Source organism: Triticum dicoccoides, chromosome 7A, assembly GCF_002162155.2.
Source record: "Triticum dicoccoides isolate Atlit2015 ecotype Zavitan chromosome 7A, WEW_v2.0, whole genome shotgun sequence".
NCBI classification, from domain to species: Eukaryota; Viridiplantae; Streptophyta; class Magnoliopsida; order Poales; family Poaceae; genus Triticum; species Triticum dicoccoides.
Genome location: NC_041392.1, coordinates 516832839 through 516849097, shown reverse-complemented (window position 1 = coordinate 516849097; position 16259 = coordinate 516832839). Strand labels below are relative to the sequence as shown.

At 41.8% G+C, this 16259-nt stretch overlaps 1 protein-coding gene across 1 annotated transcript; it reads left to right on the top strand.

Annotated features, from left to right (window-relative positions):
- Nucleotides 1–2869: 2869 nt before the first annotated feature.
- On the top strand, nucleotides 2870–10147 carry LOC119328605 (polyadenylate-binding protein-interacting protein 8-like). Its single transcript, XM_037601592.1, has 10 exons — nucleotides 2870–3462; nucleotides 3977–4087; nucleotides 4171–4215; nucleotides 5418–5490; nucleotides 5576–5688; nucleotides 5807–5866; nucleotides 6636–6683; nucleotides 6781–6849; nucleotides 9590–9651; nucleotides 9752–10147. Exons 1-10 carry the CDS (start codon nucleotides 3049–3051, stop codon nucleotides 9807–9809), a joined length of 1053 nt encoding a protein of 350 aa, XP_037457489.1. The 5' UTR covers nucleotides 2870–3048; the 3' UTR covers nucleotides 9810–10147.
- Nucleotides 10148–16259: the final 6112 nt, after the last annotated feature.

The following is a 16259-nucleotide window of genomic DNA, read 5'->3' as shown; positions in this document are numbered from 1 at the left end:
CCCGTTTCATCTGATAGGAGCTAGGGCACTTTTATTGAGATTCTATAGAGGCCTAACCAAATAGATCTTGCTCCTAAGCTGCAACTAGTTCGTGCTTTACAGGTTTCGGCTACATTGCCCTGGCTCCTATCAGATGAAACATGGTTGTCGATATGTAACCAATAGAGAAAGTTAATCCAAATTTAAAGTTGTCGATACGTTTCTTAGAGTGCCAATCAAGTTCACAAGGAAATCCGCAGTCAAACTAGAGTTTATAATCCAAATTTAAAGTTGTCGATATGTAACCAGTAGGAGCTAGGGCACTTTTGGAAGCAACTTCAAGGTCATCCTCTAGAGTTTACTAGAAGAACGCCCGTGCGTTGCAACGGGACCACATTAACTTTAAGAGTTCAATATTAATATTCTCATACATATGAATCCTTCTTCTCCTTCCGTCTGCCACCGAGACAGGGACCTAGACTTTGTGCTGCTCTTATTGATTTCAAACCCAGACGAGATGGGGTGGTGGGAGGGGGGACGAAAAAACCCAGACGAAACAAAGGAGAAGGAGAGCCTCATCAGTAGCATCATGGTGAATTTCAAACCTAGCGTTGTGCTCCGCCCAACGAACATGGACGCCGCCGCCGGCGGCCCGGTGGAGCTCGAACCCGAGAGACTCTGCTGCTTGCTGGGAGGGGTCGGGGAGGGTCGGAGCACATGAGCATTGACGTGAAGACAGAGTAGGCCGGGGAGATTACTGTGCACGCCGCACAGCGACTTGGACCTCGGAGGGCCTTAGCTCTGTCAGGAGGAGGTCCCGAGTTCCTGCCGAGGACAGCTTGACGGGGGAGACGCACGGCCGCTCGCGCTGCCCGCAACGCGACCACGCCCTGCCCCAGGGTTCTGCGACGGCGGCAGCGTCGTCCACAGCCACACCCTCTCTGAGTCCTGCCCTGAACTGGGGTTCCGAGATGGCGACGGTGGCGGAGGTCTCTGAGGTTGGAGAGGGGCAAGATGTAGGACGGCGGAGGCTGGAGCCTGGAGCGATGGCGGCGTTTCGGGATTGCAGGCAGGGGGACGTGCGAGGTGAGTGTTTTTTTCACCGCTTTATGTTGTGTTGCCTGCACGGATATATAGGAGAACAAATAGGTGGATTATAATTCCTTCCATTGTATAAGTGCTGGGAAAGGAAGCGAGGGACAAAAATCAATCGAGGGGCCTTTAAGAGTAGAGATTAGTTAATTGGATTTTTCTTTAAAGTCTGTTATTTGTTTTCTTAAAATTTATTATATGTTTCCTAAATCAAATTGCATTGATGGGATGGATCGATTGATTTGGATAGTCTATTATTTGTTTCCTTCACATCCATTATATGTTTCCTAAAGCAAATTGCATTGATGAGATTGATCATTTGATTTGGATGGATCGATTGATTTGTTTCCTTAAAATTGGATTTTTTTTAAAGTCTGTTATTTGTTTCCTTAAAATTTATTATATGTTTCCTAAATCAAATTGCATTGATGGGATGGATCGATTGATTTAGATAGTCTATTATTTGTTTCCTTCACATCCATTATATGTTTCCTAAAGCAAATTGCATTGATGAGATGGATCGTTTGATTTGGATGGATCGATTGATTTGTTTCCTTAAATTTGGATTTTTTTTAAAGTCTGTTATTTGTTTCCTTAAAATTTATTATATGTTTCCTAAATCAAATTGCATTGATGGGAGGGTGACGCATGGAAAGTTATGATCCGTTAAGATTTTTTTCGTTGTGTGAGAGGGTGACGCGAAACTAAACCGGTGGGGTAGGGGAGGGACGAAAAAACCAGCGAAATGAAACGGGTGGGAGGTGGGAGGAAGTACCAAAGAAGTACCAAAAAAAACCGAATGAGGTGGGACGAAAAAAAACCTGGAAGCGAGACTACCAACTGCTCCATTAGGAGTAGAGATAAACATATAATCATGCGCCGACGCTTGCTGACATGACCATGAAATAGGTAGTATTAGCGTCAACTTCATTAATCATATCTAACTACCCTTTCTTGTTTACTTGAATTTGCATAGTCTAATTTTATTCTTAACTTCTACACAAAAGTACACACCAAAGTTTGCATACATTGCCCCGTATATTGATGTATAGTCACATTCATCTAGGGAACCAGTACACTGCTAAGTGTATAAAAAAATACACCATTGAAAGAAATTCCTACAATTTTGACTAAAGAAATAATGACTACTATTAACATTAGCCCTTTTTTCATGAAAAAAGAGAAAATAATCCTCGTTCTGCTCTTGTTGCCACTAGCATCATATGGCCACCTAACCCTCAGCTAGATCTCAGATGACAGAGTCTCACCAACCTTTGCACTCCGAGCTCTCGTTCCAACTCCCGTCGTTCAAACCACACATCAGTTTCATGCGCGCCGCATAATAATCGGTCAAGCAAGCTTAGCCCGAGAGGTGCCATCTCACATGGAGCTTCCCTACGTGCACACTGACTCCGCAACACGTATGGTTGCGAGCTTAGAAGATCTCGCCACTCGCACAGATGACTTGCCGTGCCATTCCACACGCCCATACGACTCAATCTACCCACCGAAAACCTTCCCCGTAAAATGATACAACTCTTTATTTTCTCTGCAAGAAAGTCTTTTTTCGGTGTAAAGGATAAGCAAAAAAATAAACGGATAAATACGGTGACAGGAGCACAACGGACAGAAACGGACACGAATACGCCCGGGGGCAATTTATTTCTCCCCAAGAAAGGATTTCGTGGCGCAGGAGAAGATGAAATAAAAACGAAAACGAAAAGGAAAAAGGATATTAGTCGCAGTAGAGAAAAGAGTGGGCTTGGGCACCTATTTATAGCCAACCTCCCCGAAAGCGATCTCGCTCGCCTCCTCCACGCTTTTTTCCTTCCATTCCTCCCTCCCCGCTGCCCCAATAAATAATAAAAACCCAACCCCCACGCCGAATTCCTTCGCTCGATTCGATTTCCTCGCCAATTCACGGGGGCCGCTAGTGCCGGGGGCGCGATCGGCGGTGAGATTCGTCGCCGGGCGGAAATGGTTGCCGTGGCGGCCGAGGGCCCGATCCGCGCCGACGCCGTGCCGGCGGCGGCGGCCGGGGCGGGCGCGGAGAGGGCCGATGCGGCGGCCGCGGGAGGCGCCGCGGCGGCCAAGGCCAGGGAGGACGAGGTCAGGGAGTACAAGAGTGACGTCAGGAAGCTCGAGGAGCTGTTCAAGAAGCTGAACCCCTCCGCGGAGGAGTTCGTGCCGCTCTCCCGCCGCCAGGGGGACGGCGCCCGCCGCCTGTCGGCAGACGCGCCCGTCTTCGTCTCGCCCGCGATCGACTACTACGCGCCCCACCACCCGTTCCAGCATCAGCAGATGCACGTGCTGCAGGTGGTCGGTGGCGGAGGCGGAGGGGGCAGGGACTCCAGCAGCGACGGATCCGCCAACGGCCAGCCGAATCGACGGGTAAGCGCGACCCGAATTGCCGATTTGGGCTCGGTTTTTCGATTTGTTTCCTGTGGGGGCTTTGGACTGACGACGCCTTGTGGCCAGATCAGTCGATCAGATTTGAGGTTTATGGTGATGTTGATGGGTTTGGGTTTTTTGATCTCTCTCCCACGCGATCGGCTCGGGGGTTGATCTCTTTTCTAGGGTTTTAGGTTTAGTTGGGTTCTGATGTTGGTACCGTCAATTTTGGGTGACGCGAATTACTTTGTTGAACGGATTTTTCTCATAGATCGATCGATTTCTTCTCCCCTCTTCTTGTACAAGAGATGTCAGTTTTTATGACTATACTAACGTTGATGTTTTATTGGATTCGTGTGGTTGACTTCATATCCGTTTGCTTTTCAGTTGTTGCTAGTTTTTTCACATGAATTTGTTTGTCAATGCTAATTGTACATTTCACCATATTTGGGTTTTAGGGGGCAGCACTTCTTTCTTGGTTATATTGATCAGCTGCATTGTTCTGTGGTTACAGAGAAGGAATGGCTTCAACCAGGGGAGACGTAGGATGGGAGTTCGGCCCCGGCGAACTGATAGGGAGGATAGTGTACGGCGAACTGTCTATGTCTCAGACATTGATCAACATGTGAGAATATCAAAGATAATTGAGCTGTTGTGTTTTTTTTTTCAGTTTTGTTATTGATCCCGGAATCCCCCATTGATTTGCAGGTCACTGAACAGAAACTTGCTGAGGTTTTCTCAAACTGTGGTCAAGTATGCTCTTAATTCCTTAATATTAGATCCTAGTTCTGATAACATATGATGTTTGTTTGTCATATGATGTTTTTCTATGTCTTAAAATAAGATAAGCTATATGTTATTTTAATCGCTTAAAATATTGCATGACAAAACTGGTGTAAGTGGAATTCATCATCTGGTAACTAGGATGAATTTGCTGTATATGTTAGATATCTTGAATCCAGAATATGTTGGAACTCATTTCTGTCTGTACGTTGTAGCACACCGCAAGCATGGGTTTGTACTATGACATGAAATAGATGTAATTCACCTGGGTGCCACTCTAGAGTTTCGACTCATTTGATTGAAGGCACTCTGAAACAAATATGTATAGTTCCCTTATTTTCTAATTAATTCTTTAATTATTCCTCCAATCCTCTTTGATCCCTGGCATGAGATAACTTGTCCCAACCCAATAGGAATATGGCCTAACCATTTTTCTTACTCTTATCTATTCATATAGTTTAGTTCTCCCTATTAGTATGCTAAGTTATAAGTTACAAACCAGCATATTTGTGCCACAGTTATACTTGCTGTCAATTAAGGTGGGATGCCATTTGTTTACTTATCTCAGAAGCACAACTAAATTGATCAAAACTGAACAATCCTCATTTAAATAACCCAACCACTACCACGTTTTTACTAATATTTAGTTTAGCAGTCTTTGGTGTATTGAGTATTGACAGAGAGATCATCCTCTGCTGCACCATTTTTTTATGCACATCCCTTTGGTAAGGTGCTTGCACCAGCTCTTGAAGTTAAATTATTTGAGTCCACCTTCACCAGTGCCAGGCTCTCTTGTGTCTTCTGGGGTGCTTTTATTTTTACCTCCCGTAAAGACATAACCCTATTTAAGTGTAACTGATGTATCAGATATTTGATTCCAGTCAATCTGGAACATCCTGTCCTAATTGTCATAATCATCAATTGATGAGAATTACTATCTTCCACGAAACAGATATTATATATCCCTATAAACAGGTGTTGTATGATTGTATCCCTATATTCCGAGTTTAAAGCGATGTGGCGTAAATAGGTGTGGCATAAATACACCCCAATCTTGAAATTCCTGGATCAACCCCTGCTTTAAGTAGTTGCTACATATAGGCAACATTGGATGCTTGCTTGTTTATCTCATTGTTTAGACTTAATCTTCTAACCATCTTTTGCACCTGTAGGTGGTAGATTGCCGTATCTGTGGTGATCCAAACTCAGTGATGCGTTTTGCTTTTATCGAGTTCGCTGATGATGGTAGTATCTTCAACATATAAATTGCTATTTCATAATTGTTATGTTGTAAGAAGCAATCCTGGATGAATTTCTACTTTTTCTGCAGTCGGTGCAAGAGCAGCTTTAACGCTTGGTGGAACCATTCTTGGTTTTTATCCTGTCAGAGTTCTGCCATCTAAGACTGCTATTTTGCCTGTGAACCCCAAATTTCTTCCTCGAGTAAGTAAACATATTTGATCACACAGTTTTCTTTTTCTAAAAATATAGATATAGATTATACTATTAGTTGATTTGTGATATCTATAATAATATTAGCCTGAATCTGCTTTTTGTGCAGACGGAGGATGAGAAAGAAATGGTATCAAGGACTGTGTACTGTACTAACATTGACAAAAATGTATGCTGCCTTCTCTTTCATTTCTGTTATGCTTGTAACTGCACATGTAAATTATAATCATACCTATCATGAGAGCGTGCAAAATGTGAGCTGGATGTTCTTTCCTTCTTTTGTGAGCAGTTTAAAGACTCACTTGATATGTTGATGTTTTGTGATCGTAACTTAGTAGCCTGATTTGGTATTAGGTACTTTGTATTAGCTGGAACTGAAATCCGTTCCATTTGAACCAACGTACACTCAGATGACCGGTTATGATGGGTTGTGGGTTCGCGCTAGCTATTGCTAATTTTGAATAAGTTCCTTCAATAACGCATGATTTACATTACATTATACAAGTTGAAATCTAGGCGTGAGAATTGTTACTAAAACGGACTGTTCTTTCAGATTTGCGCACAAATTTCAGCCATGTCCTGAGATAGGGGGTTGATATTAGATCTTAATCGGAATGGATGGCTTAGTTTATGTGTCTACCAGATTTCTTTTGTTTCGGTATCCCTTTTTATAATAGTCTAGGTATTTTTTTGTGTAAGCTTAATGTGCCTAGACTCCTAAATTAATATCATGAGCTGTATTACTTAATTTCTTATTTTCTAGCAGTGAACATTTCAATTATGATCTAGAATAAAGATAAATAACTAAGCCAAAGGACAATTTGTAACGGTAAATCCAGATATCCTTTTGTTGTTCTTTGGTGATTTCTCACGGAGTTTGATATGGTGTTTGTACTGCATCTTTCTGCTTTCTTAGTTCTCTTTGTCTGAACATGTAGGTTCCAGAGGATTTTGTGAAGAATTTCTTTGAGGGAATTTGTGGGGAGGTATGTTCTAATGCTTTTATCTTTCTGAACACATGTTCTTGGATGACTCAGATGAAGTCATTTCCTCAAGACATTGGTACTTTCCCTTTCCATTTAGGTTGCTCGACTGAGGCTGCTCGGTGATTATGTGCATGCCACATGCATTGCCTTTGTTGAGTTTGTTCAGGTAAGCAAAACTTGATATTGTACTTAAATTCATTATAAGTTATCAATAATGTTCTATTTTACCTTCTAAATGCTGCTAATCTCCTAAGATTCTAAAGTGTAGATAAATATAAGATTTTCTTTATGTACTAATCCAACAACTGTAGTTTCTTTTACATAAAGAAACTGCAAACATATAACCAAAGAAACCTTTTGTGTGTGTAACTATCTATCTGCTGTGCTGTTTCATTCTATAGAAGTGTTAATTTTCACAGTCGAACTTAATTTGACCATCCTTTGACATTTGTATTGCGCAACACATTATTTTCTCCTTTCTTTGTGTTACATTCAATCATTCCTTTGCAACACCTTCTGGTTTATGCACATCCAAAATAATAATAATCAGAAACACAGTTTCTGTTCTTACAAAAAAGTCAGATGGAAGTTGCCAAACATCTGATCCTTTGCACCTAGTTTCTGATTTCCGTTCTTACAGGAAACATCAGATAAATTGTAGAGCGGCCAAACATTTCGGCCTCTGGTACACAATAACAGCAGTACTTCCAAGTTGTTTATGCATAACATTCTAGAAAGTGTTAAGGAGTATTAGTATTGGTCTAGGAGTCCTTATTAGTCTATGTTTAGTTTCCTTGCACCTCAAGTCATGTGTAATATATATATGCCCCTTGGGCCTTCAATAAGTTGCTTTCCTAACATGCTGCTCTAAAATAACACTAAGAATGCGCAAATTTTTATTCAGTCTGAATTCTGAAACCATCCTGCAAAGCATGCAGCAAGCTGCTTACCTTATGATCTGAAACTCAGAGACATTTTGCTTCAGAAGTCATTTTGTTCTTAACCAAGGTCTCTAGGTGGGGGCGACTCCCACCCAAAATTTCTAAAATCATGTTCGAGTATCTTTCAAACTTCATGATCCAAGGACTGTCATTAGGGATGTCAAGTTCTGCCTGCACTCTTGTTCTTAAGGATGTCAAGTTTTAACTTCTGAACCCCCCGCACCATATGTCCAATTCCTAGCCCTGGGAAGTCACCAAGTGCATGATTGACATTCAGTTATATTTTGAAAGCGAAATGCACGTTGCACGATGTTTCAAACTGCAAAGTTTCTGACAAATCATGGAATTGACAAGTAAATTTGCCTTTCCAGCATCATTTGATCAAATATTCTTTATAAAAGGCAAAAACTGTATAGACATTAACTATCTAGAAAGGCACACCCGTGAGAACCGAGTGATGTGTACTATAGTGTAACATTAGCTCACTTCTGCTTGCACTTCTCTGTTGCGATTTCAGTGTTTTTCAGTCATTGTTAGGCACTGTTGCTTGAATTTCAACCACATCTACCTGATTTCTCCCCATTAGATTTTTCAAAATGTGATATTGTACCACCTAAACAGTTTTTGATAGTGAAATTATCGTTAAAAGTAACCCCTTAGTATACGATATCTCTCTGTTACTGGTTTAATTACCCAGCTATCAATATTCCCATAAGCTGATTGTGATTAATTCCCATGTTCGTTAAACCAAGCTGTCATAATCTTGTATGCCACCATGTAAGTCCCGAAATAGATGATGCTTTAGAAACTGCATAGTGGAAGTTCCTTATCATTGACAACTACTTCCTCTATCAAAATATAAAATGTCTTATATTTTGATATGGAGGGAGTAATTGTTAAAAAACTATTTATGTTAGCTGGATGCAAATGATTATCGGTCTAGCTTTACCTGAACCTTTTCTTTTCAGTTTGGTATTTTGTTGTATTGTCTTTGTTGCATGCCATTGCTTACATTTCAATTAACATCTCACTGGTTTCTCCTAAATCTTTCCAAATGTGATACTATCCTACCGGTTTCAAACATTTTTACCATAGCGAAATATTTGTTAAAAGGCTAATTCCCAAATAGACATCCTTTAGAAAGTGTGCAGTCAAATTTCCCTATCAATGACTTAACTATTTGTTAAAAAGGAGTATTTATGTTAGTTAGGTGGACATATAACCATCGTTTTTTTTTTCATAAAAACTACTTTCACAATATAATCTTGTATGATGTTATACTTGCGTATTTTGTACAAAAGTAACATCAAAGTTTCATGTTGTAGAATATGAAACATAAGAAAAGTCATCTACTATTTTGGAATTGATGGTATCAAGGATTTGGTTATTCAAGGGCTGCTTCCAATCTAACTACGTTTGAATTAGTTCATCTTGCCGCGTGGAAACGTTCAGAAGTTAGGACAAAAGTAGAAAGCTTTTATAAGTCTCATATGCTTGAAGTTTGGTGTGATGTCATTAGTAAGTACAGTAAGTATATCGTAGCTGATCAAGTTTGGAGATACTATTATGACTGATTCACAATTTGTTGGTACTCTTTCTATGGTTAAATGTGAGCACTATTATGACTGATTCACAATTTGTTGGTACTCTTTCTATGGTTAAATGTGAGCCATTTTCTACCCAGTTGTACTCTAAATCTCTTAAAAGCATGACACATTCAAGATTCATTACTTATTAATTATAATGTTCTCCTTGGTATACTATTGTTTATTTTAAGGTTGTTCCTTGCAAAGAAAATCTACTGGTTTCGTTTGGGTGTCGGCATATTGTCACAACTGCTTGATTGAAATCTTTGTACCTAATTGTTATATTTTCTATATACAGTACCATATGTGAGGTTTTTTTTTGGCTTTACAGTCTTTGTCTAGCCCTTTTGACCTTTTTTTCTTTTATTTGTACATGTAGGCAGAAGGAGCAATTTTGGCCCTGAACTGCAGTGGCATGCTTCTTGGCTCGCTTCCTGTCAGGTAATCACATGCTTTCCATGCATGTTTTGAATTATTATTACTTTTAAAAAGCTGATTTATGGCGATGTGCTCAACTGTTTCCTTGTTGTGGATTGTGCAGGGTGAGCCCATCCAAGACCCCAGTGCGTCCCCGTTCGCCTCGTGCGATGTCGCACTGAACCTGTCTCTCGTCTGAAGCCGGCGTCCAGGGCAGCAATTCCGGGCAACAAACCCCTAGTCGTGGCCTTAGAGACTGTTGCGTCGCGGATCAGTAACTGTCGTTGAAGAGAGTGAGTGTTACCGTTTTGGTTATCTAGGCTAGAAGAAGGCCCTTCCTTGCTGATCAGATGAGAGACCCATCTGTATGTTCTTCGCTGGGAGCTCTATTTTCACTTCTTCTTTTTTTGCTATATCCTTATTAATCCGTTTGTTAATTATGGATGGATGCTGTAGCTGCCTTCGACAGGCATTGGAACAATAATGTCTATGGCTTGTCCTATTTCGGACTTCATTCTCACTGATGTTGATGTGCGTGTAACATAAGCTTGCTGCACTATGCATGCTATGAAGGGCATCTTTCGGGGGTAGTGGACAGGGGCATGTGGCTGTGTGTAGCCGTTAGAAGCAGGGCCCACCATTTCTCACAAATGGAAATACTTCAGTGGTTTCAAAATAGGTGTCGTGATAGGATTTTCAAGTCGATCGAAGAGGAACCAAAACACTCCTCGACCGGCCTTGGACAAGGAGCCTGCGATCCTGTCAGCTGTCAGGCTAACTAAGAGTCAACTCAGTGAACAACTAAACAAAATTCGTATTTAGCTACATTTTAGTTTCTTTTTGAGAAATCAACTCCATCTTAGTATTCTTGTTGATTTTGGTGATTGGGTATTCCAGCCCAATGCAACACTGATCTCTCCAATTCATACATCCAAACGGGAGTTTAATTTTTATCTACTTCGGTCTAAAGAATGCGTGCTCCAATTCATACATCCAAGTAGAGCCTTAGAGTATCTACAACAAATCTGGCCCCTCGTCTCTCGTGCTCGGCAGCCACATATCTTAAATCCGGACTTTCAAATCCATGCAAACCCAGGCACATCAATCATACAAGCCAATGTTGCATGTAAATAACAAATATTGATACTGAAAATATGTAGTTCTTACATAAAATTAATTTTAAGTGCACAACTCAAACATTAGCTCATTGGTTCCCATTGTGAGTCCATATATGCTCCACGAGATCATTGAGTAGCTGCGCGTGCATCTGATGATCTCGAAGATACGAATGCATCTGCAGAAAGTTCATAAGTTGATATGCATCTTGATCTTCCGGTATTTGAACTTGTCTCCAGGCGCTTCAAAATCATTGTTTGTGCAACACCATCACTCTCAGCGTCGATAATCATATTGTATAAAATACCACAACATATCATTAGCTGCCATAAAATTTCTGATTCTCACATCATTGCAGCTCCACAAACAATTCCCCAACGAGATTGAAGCACACTAAATGCCCTCTCCACATCCTTCCTAGCTGCTTCTTGCTTGTTGCAAAGTGGCTTTGTTTGTTTTCGTATGGTTCGGATATGGTCTTCACAAAGGCCGCCCACTAAGGATAGATGCCATCAGCAAGATAATATCCCATGTTGTAGTCATGGATGTTGACAGTGTAGTTGCACGACGATGATTCCCCATTACAAAGCCTCCTGAACACAGGAGATCGTTGAAGCACGTTGATATCATTGTGAGAACCCAACATTCCAAAGCATGCCAAATCCATAAGTCATGTGATGCCATTGCTTCCAATATGATGGTGGTCTCTTTGGTGTGATCTTGATACATTCCCCACAAATCTTTGGGGTAGTTCTTCCATTGCCAATGCATACAATCAATTGATTCGAGCATTTCTGAAAATCCTCTGGCCTCTTCAATAGCCAACAACTTTTCTGTGTCCTGCACATTTGGTTCTCTCAGATACTCTGCTCCAAACACCTGCACCATGGCGCGGAAAAACTTGACAGTAGTCTTCAGGCATGTGCTCTCCCCCATCCGGACCATCTCACCAATGGCATCTGCGACAGTACCAAGTGCAAGCATCCTTAGAGCGGTCGTGCATTTTTGCTTAGCAGAGAAAGAAAGTTGGCTATAGCAATCCCTTGTGAGCTTCAAGTAGTCATCATGTGCCTCCACTCCCCCCACAATGCGCAAAAACAATGGTTTCTGCGTGTGAAAATGGGGACGAAACCATGGATCATCCGGGAAAGTTGGGTCCGGAGCAACGTAGTCCTTGTGCAGTAGCCATGCTCCGGAGACCCTATCCCGACTGATCACTCCTCTCCATTTGATTGAGCCCTTGAAGTTGAGAATATGCTTCACCTGCCGGTCCATTTCCTCTTGCATGCTTATGAGCATGATCATGTCCACTTCTTCGTCCGAATTCGACAAATTGAAGAACTCATCTTGAATCATTTTATCAAGCTTCGTCGGTCCATAGTCCTCGTCCAATGAAGCATTAGAATTCATCGTTTCCCTACAAATAAATCACAAAAAAACCGGGGCGGACAATGTGTCGAACACATAGAGTGCAAGGGGCGGCCCGAGAGTTGCTCGACGTACCGCGGTGGTGCCTTGGCCAGCGACGATGTCCGCGGCGGATAGCATGGGTGAGAGGACTGCTCTCCTTTTCCTGGCAGCATGATGCTCGGAACAACTGAGTAGCAAGGGTGGCGGCGAAGCTGCGGGACGCCCAGTGTCGGAGGAAGAAGAGAGGACAGAACAAATGGATCCGGTAGGTCGACGGGGTAGGCATGTCGGGTCCAACGTGGTGGGCACGCCTGGGCATCCCCATATCCGCCCCATATTTGGGCTGGATATGAGGGGTGCCGGTTAGCCCGGGCGTTTGTGGCCTGTTTGAGCCGCCCGTCTGGGTCATTTTTTTGACCGGTCAGTTGTTAGTGATCGGGACGTCCGCCTAGGCATTTGAGACGGGTTTGGGGCCCCTGACTTTAGATGCTCTTGATGACCCACAAGTATAGGGGATTAATCGCAGTCCTTTCGATAAGTAAGAGTGTCGAACCCAACGAGGAGCAAAAGGAAATGACAAGTGGTTTTCGGCAAGGTAATGTCTGCAAGCACTGAAATTGTAAGTAACGAGGAGTTTGATAGCAAGATAATTGGTAACGTGCAAGTAATGATAATAGTAACAAAAGTGCACCAAGGTAGCCCAATCCTTTTGAGGCAAAGGGCAGGCCAAAACGGTCTCTTATGATAAGCAAAGTGTTCTTGAGGGTACACGTGAATTTCATCTAGTCACTTTCATCATGTTGGTTTGATTTGTATTCGCTACTTTGATAATTTGATATGTGGGTGGATCGGTGCTTAGGTGTTGTTCTTACTTTAACAAACCTCCTACTTATGATTAACCCCCTCGCAAGCATCCGCAACTACGGGAAAAGTATTAAGAATAAATTCTAACCATAGCATTAAACTTTTGGATCCAATCGGCCCCTTACGGAATAGCGCATAAACTAGGTTTAAGCTTCTGTCACTCTCGCAACCCATCATATAATAACCACTCCACAATGCATTCCCTTAGGCCCAAATATGGTGAAGTGTCATGTAGTCGATCTTCACATGACACCACTAAGGGAATCACAACATACATACCATCAAAATATCGAACACATATAAAATTCACATGATTACTTGCAACAAGATTTCTCCGGTGACCTCAATAACAAAAATAACTACTCACAAATGATAATCATGCTCAAGATCAGAGGGGGTATTAAATAGCATATTGGATCTGAACATATAATCTTCGACCAAATAAACCATATAGTAATAAACTACAAGATGTAATCAACACTACTAGTCACCCACAAGTACCAATCTATAGTTCCGGTACAAAGATTGAACACAAGAGATAAACTAGGGTTTGAGAGGAGATGGTGTTGTTGAAGATGTTGATGGAGATTGCCCTCCCCAAGATGGGAGAGTTGTTGGTGATGATGATGACGATGATTTCCCCCTCTGGGAGGGAAGTTCCGCCCCATATTTGGGCTGGATATGAGGGGTGCCGGTTAGCCCGGGCGTTTGTGGCCTGTTTGAGCCGCCCGTCTGGGTCATTTTTTTGACCGGTCAGTTGTTAGTGACCGGGACGTCCGCCTAGGCATTTGAGACGGGTTTGGGGCCCCTGACTTTAGATGCTCTTGATGACCCACAAGTATAGGGGATTAATCGCAGTCCTTTCGATAAGTAAGAGTGTCGAACCCAACGAGGAGCAAAAGGAAATGACAAGTGGTTTTCGGCAAGGTAATGTCTGCAAGCACTGAAATTGTAAGTAACGAGGAGTTTGATAGCAAGATAATTGGTAACGTGCAAGTAATGATAATAGTAACAAAAGTGCACCAAGGTAGCCCAATCCTTTTGAGGCAAAGGGCAGGCCAAAACGGTCTCTTATGATAAGCAAAGTGTTCTTGAGGGTACACGTGAATTTCATCTAGTCACTTTCATCATGTTGGTTTGATTTGTATTCGCTACTTTGATAATTTGATATGTGGGTGGATCGGTGCTTAGGTGTTGTTCTTACTTTAACAAACCTCCTACTTATGATTAACCCCCTCGCAAGCATCCGCAACTACGGGAAAAGTATTAAGAATAAATTCTAACCATAGCATTAAACTTTTGGATCCAATCGGCCCCTTACGGAATAGCGCATAAACTAGGTTTAAGCTTCTGTCACTCTCGCAACCCATCATATAATAACCACTCCACAATGCATTCCCTTAGGCCCAAATATGGTGAAGTGTCATGTAGTCGATCTTCACATGACACCACTAAGGGAATCACAACATACATACCATCAAAATATCGAACACATATAAAATTCACATGATTACTTGCAACAAGATTTCTCCGGTGACCTCAATAACAAAAATAACTACTCACAAATGATAATCATGCTCAAGATCAGAGGGGGTATTAAATAGCATATTGGATCTGAACATATAATCTTCGACCAAATAAACCATATAGTAATAAACTACAAGATGTAATCAACACTACTAGTCACCCACAAGTACCAATCTATAGTTCCGGTACAAAGATTGAACACAAGAGATAAACTAGGGTTTGAGAGGAGATGGTGTTGTTGAAGATGTTGATGGAGATTGCCCTCCCCAAGATGGGAGAGTTGTTGGTGATGATGATGACGATGATTTCCCCCTCCGGGAGGGAAGTTCCCCCGGCAAAATCGCTCCGCCGGAGGGCAAAAGTGCTCCTGCCCAAGTTCCGCCTCGAGACGGCGGAGGTTCGTCCCGGAAGCCCTCTCCTTATTTTTTCTAGGTCAAAATGACTTATATACCATAAGATGGGCACCGAAGGTGGGCTAGAATGAGCACAACCCACCAGGGCGCGCTTGGGGGTCAGGCGTGCCCTGGTGTCTTGTGCTCACCAGGTGCCCCCCCTTCGGTAGTTATTTGCTCAAGTATTTCTTATTTATTCCATAAAATTTCCTCGTGAAGTTTCAGCTCATTTGGAGTTGTGCAGAATAGGTAGCCTGACGTAGCTTTTTCAGGTCCAGATTTCCAGCTGCCGGAATTCTCCCTCTTTGTGTGAACCTTGCATATTCTGGGAGAAAAGGCATTAGAATTACTCCAAAAAGCATTATTATGCATAAAAACATTATAAATAACAGTAAGTAAACATGATGCAAAATGGACGTATCAACTCCCCCAATCTTAGACCTCGCTTGTCCTCAAGCGAAAACTGAAATCGAAAAACATGTCCACATGCTTAGAGAGAGAGAGAGAGGTGTCGGTAAAAAAATACGGACATAGAAGCATCATGTAAATTTTATATAGAACTTTTATCATAGACTTCTCATGAATAAGTAACTATTCATCACAACATCGAAGTATAAAGCATAAACTCTATTGGACACCAATAAACTATGTTCTCAGTCAACTTTACAACTACAATTCATCATCTTTTCAGGAAGGGTTACGTATCGGAGCCTTTAGGCAAGTCCACATACTCAACCATCATATAGTCTTCTATGATTGCTAACACTCACCGCATACACATGAGAAAAACGTTTCAATCTGACACATAGAAAGATAGGGGCTTATAGTTTCGCCTCCCAACGCATTCACCTCAAGGGTGATGTCAACAATAATAACTCATGCTATCCATATCCAACTGGATATATGTGCCTAGATCTTTCCTCACCACATGATGCTTGCCAAAAGATTAAAATAAAAAGGAATAGAGAGAAATTTTTGACTCTTGCATAAAAGTAAATACATAAAAGTAAAAGATAGGCCCTTCACATAGGAAAGCACATGTTGCCATGCACTTTTTGTTTGTATGCTCAATCCCTTAGTGCAAAAGAACGTCACGTTATATTGCCCCTTGTGATAGCAACCTTTATTATGCAGTCTGTCGCTTTTATTCTTTGCCATCACAAGTTCGTACAACGCTCAATTTTCTCTTACACTAATTGATCTAACATTTTTAGAAGCAATTTTTATTGCCTTGTTGCACCAATGACAACTTACTTGAAGGATCTTACTCAACCCTTAGGTAGGTATGGTGGACTCTTGAAAATAAGATTTGGGTTTAAGGGT

What these genes read in the sequence shown, in the direction of transcription:
- LOC119328605 (XM_037601592.1), top strand. Translation starts at nt 3,049, where the DNA reads ATGGTTGCCGTGGCGGCCGAGGGCCCGATCCGCGCCGACGCCGTGCCG. An exon ending in TATCGAGTTCGCTGATGATG is followed by an intron (nt 5,491 to 5,575) that starts GTAGTATCTTCA and finishes CTTTTTCTGCAG; the next exon opens with TCGGTGCAAGAGCAGCTTTA. An exon ending in CCTTTGTTGAGTTTGTTCAG is followed by an intron (nt 6,850 to 9,589) that starts GTAAGCAAAACT and finishes TTGTACATGTAG; the next exon opens with GCAGAAGGAGCAATTTTGGC.